The following is a 2,317-nucleotide window of genomic DNA, read 5'->3' on the forward strand; positions in this document are numbered from 1 at the left end:
CCAGGGTTAGGGCATCCACAGTTTCTCTGGGCAGCCTGTTTCAGTGTCTCACCACCCTCAAAGTAAAGAATTTTGTCCTAATAGCTAATCTAAACCTGCACTCTTTCACCTTGAAGCCATTCCCTCTTATCCTGTCCCTACAGGCCCTTGTGAAAACTCTGTCCCCCCTTCTTTCTTAAAAGCCCCCCTCAAGTACTGAAAGGCCACAAGAGCGTCTCCCTGGAGACCTCTCTTCTCCAAGTTGAACAACACAACTCTCTCAGCCCATCTTTATAGGAGAGGTGATCCAGCCCTCTGGTCATCCTTGTGGCCTCCTCTGGACTTGTTCTAACAGGTCCATTACTTTCTTGTGCTCGGAACTAAACAGCTCTGGCACTGATTGCACTCTAGTTTCTAGATGTAGGATTAAGATATCTTTAATTTGTTCCTGCACTTTGAAATGTTTGTTCACTTGCTTTCCAGTTAGTCCTGGTGTTTATAGGTTAATAGTATTGCCCTGACCTTTAATTTAAAAAAAAAAAAAAGAAGTTGTTTCATTGCTAAGGTCAGATTAAGTCTTTCCCATGTATGCCATTCAAAACACAGACACAGGGCTTTCTCCCTGGTCATTCCTGGCACCAGTATTTCCCAGTAGCCTTGAAAGCTCAGCCACTCTTTCTGGAAGAGGAAATCAGTCATGCACCTTCATCAAGGACTGTGCTTTTACCTTCCTATGGTAAGACCTGAACTGAGAACCCCAGCTACTGACTGAGAACAGGGGCTTGTGCATGTGAAAGACCTCTATATTGTTCAGTGGCCAAGGAGTATGAACCTCATTTTCAGAAGAAACCAGAGGGAGCACAGACTTCTGATCAAAGTGCCAGACCAACTTTTCTTGGCTCCAAGTTCTTTTGGGCTCCTGTTTGGTGGATAATCTCTTCAAAGGCATATAGGTCTGCAGTTAGGAAAAGGTGGATGAAATGAGAACTGTCAAAATCACCAAAAATGTGTGATCATGGCAACAATCAAAATAACTCATACAGTTATAATAACAACAGTGTTGTTATTATAAAAAAACGTCTACATTGTCACAGACCATTCCTACATCCTTGTGGCTTAAAGACATGTTTTTTGTCTCTTCTTTTACAGCAAGCTAGAAAGCCCTATGATGTCCGAGATGTTATTGAGCAGTATTCTCAGGGTCACCTCAACCTGATGGTGCGAATTAAGGAGTTACAGAGGAGGTATGTCCAGGAATTCTGTGTTGGTATCCATGAACAGCAGCAGAAGGATGTATGTAAATCAGGCAGTGATTGGGGCTCGCGGATAAAAAGCTGATGGTGTTGAAAGTGTCATATCGGTAGGACTGTGTAAAGTTAGTGAATATAAAGTGGCATTTGAGTAAATATTTCTTTTCCCACCAGGAGGAGAAGGCAAAAACCTTAAAAATCTGACAACTGGGACTTACATGTATAACCTCAGTTCCTGCTAGCTTTGGCTACACACTGCAATCCCTGCGTGTTAGGGGCAGTGTTATACCTAGAGAGTGCAATACTGTCACTAGCTCTGGTAGAACTGCACTTAAGAGCAAACTAAGAGATGACAGATGAGTGCAACAAAAAAGCTGCAGAGGAACTAGGAAAAGAGGAAACAATGCTGATCACTTGGAAAAGTGATGGGCATGGTGAAACTTTACAGTTGTTAAAGAAGCTGTGGACCAATCTAGGTCTAATCCCATTTTTTAATTAATTTTTTAATTTTAATCTATTCTTAGCACAAAACAATGGCTTCACTTACAGGACAAACCAGAATTATTTGAACTTTACTTTGCTTGTCTGTGAAGAGGCCTCCCTGTGCCAGCTGGAGAAAATGAAGATGCTGGTTTAGCTAATAAAAAAATAAAATTTATTCTTTTTGATTAATAGGTTGGACCAGTCCATAGGGAAGCCATCTCTTTTTATCTCTGTCTCAGGTAAGTTAATACAAAGGACATGTCTAAAATTAATCTGATAAAGTTATAATTAATGGAAAATACTTGTTAAAATACTTTTCATTTTATTGCCAAATTTTTAAACAATGTCAACCAGTTGTGCTCTGAGGATTAGGCATTGGCAATAATATTTAGTCATCAACATTTTTAAATTAGGGTTAAATCATAGAATCATAGAATCATAGAATAGATTGGGTTGGAAAAGACCTCCAAGATCATCAAGTCCAACCCCTGATCCAACTCCAATTACTATATCATGGCACTAAGGGCCACATCCAATCTCTGCTTAAAAACCTCCAGGGATGGTGAATCCACCACCTCTCTGGGTAGGCTGTTCCAATGCTTGAT

At 40.5% G+C, this 2,317-nt stretch overlaps 1 protein-coding gene across 1 annotated transcript in view; it reads left to right on the plus strand.

The window, feature by feature from the left end:
* The window catches only part of LOC114065041 (potassium voltage-gated channel subfamily KQT member 1-like), a 186,637-nt gene that overhangs the window by 81,394 nt on the left and 102,926 nt on the right, over nt 1–2,317 (plus strand). The window contains exon 4 of the mRNA XM_027898623.1: nt 1,905–1,951. Within this exon, the coding sequence (XP_027754424.1) occupies nt 1,905–1,951 (47 nt within the window). The remainder of the gene's footprint in view (nt 1–1,904; nt 1,952–2,317) is intronic.

The sequence above is a fragment of the Empidonax traillii genome, unplaced genomic scaffold (genome assembly GCF_003031625.1).
Source record: "Empidonax traillii isolate 1590-97213 ecotype Southwest subspecies unplaced genomic scaffold, ASM303162v1 scaffold608:size386988, whole genome shotgun sequence".
NCBI classification, from domain to species: Eukaryota; Metazoa; Chordata; class Aves; order Passeriformes; family Tyrannidae; genus Empidonax; species Empidonax traillii.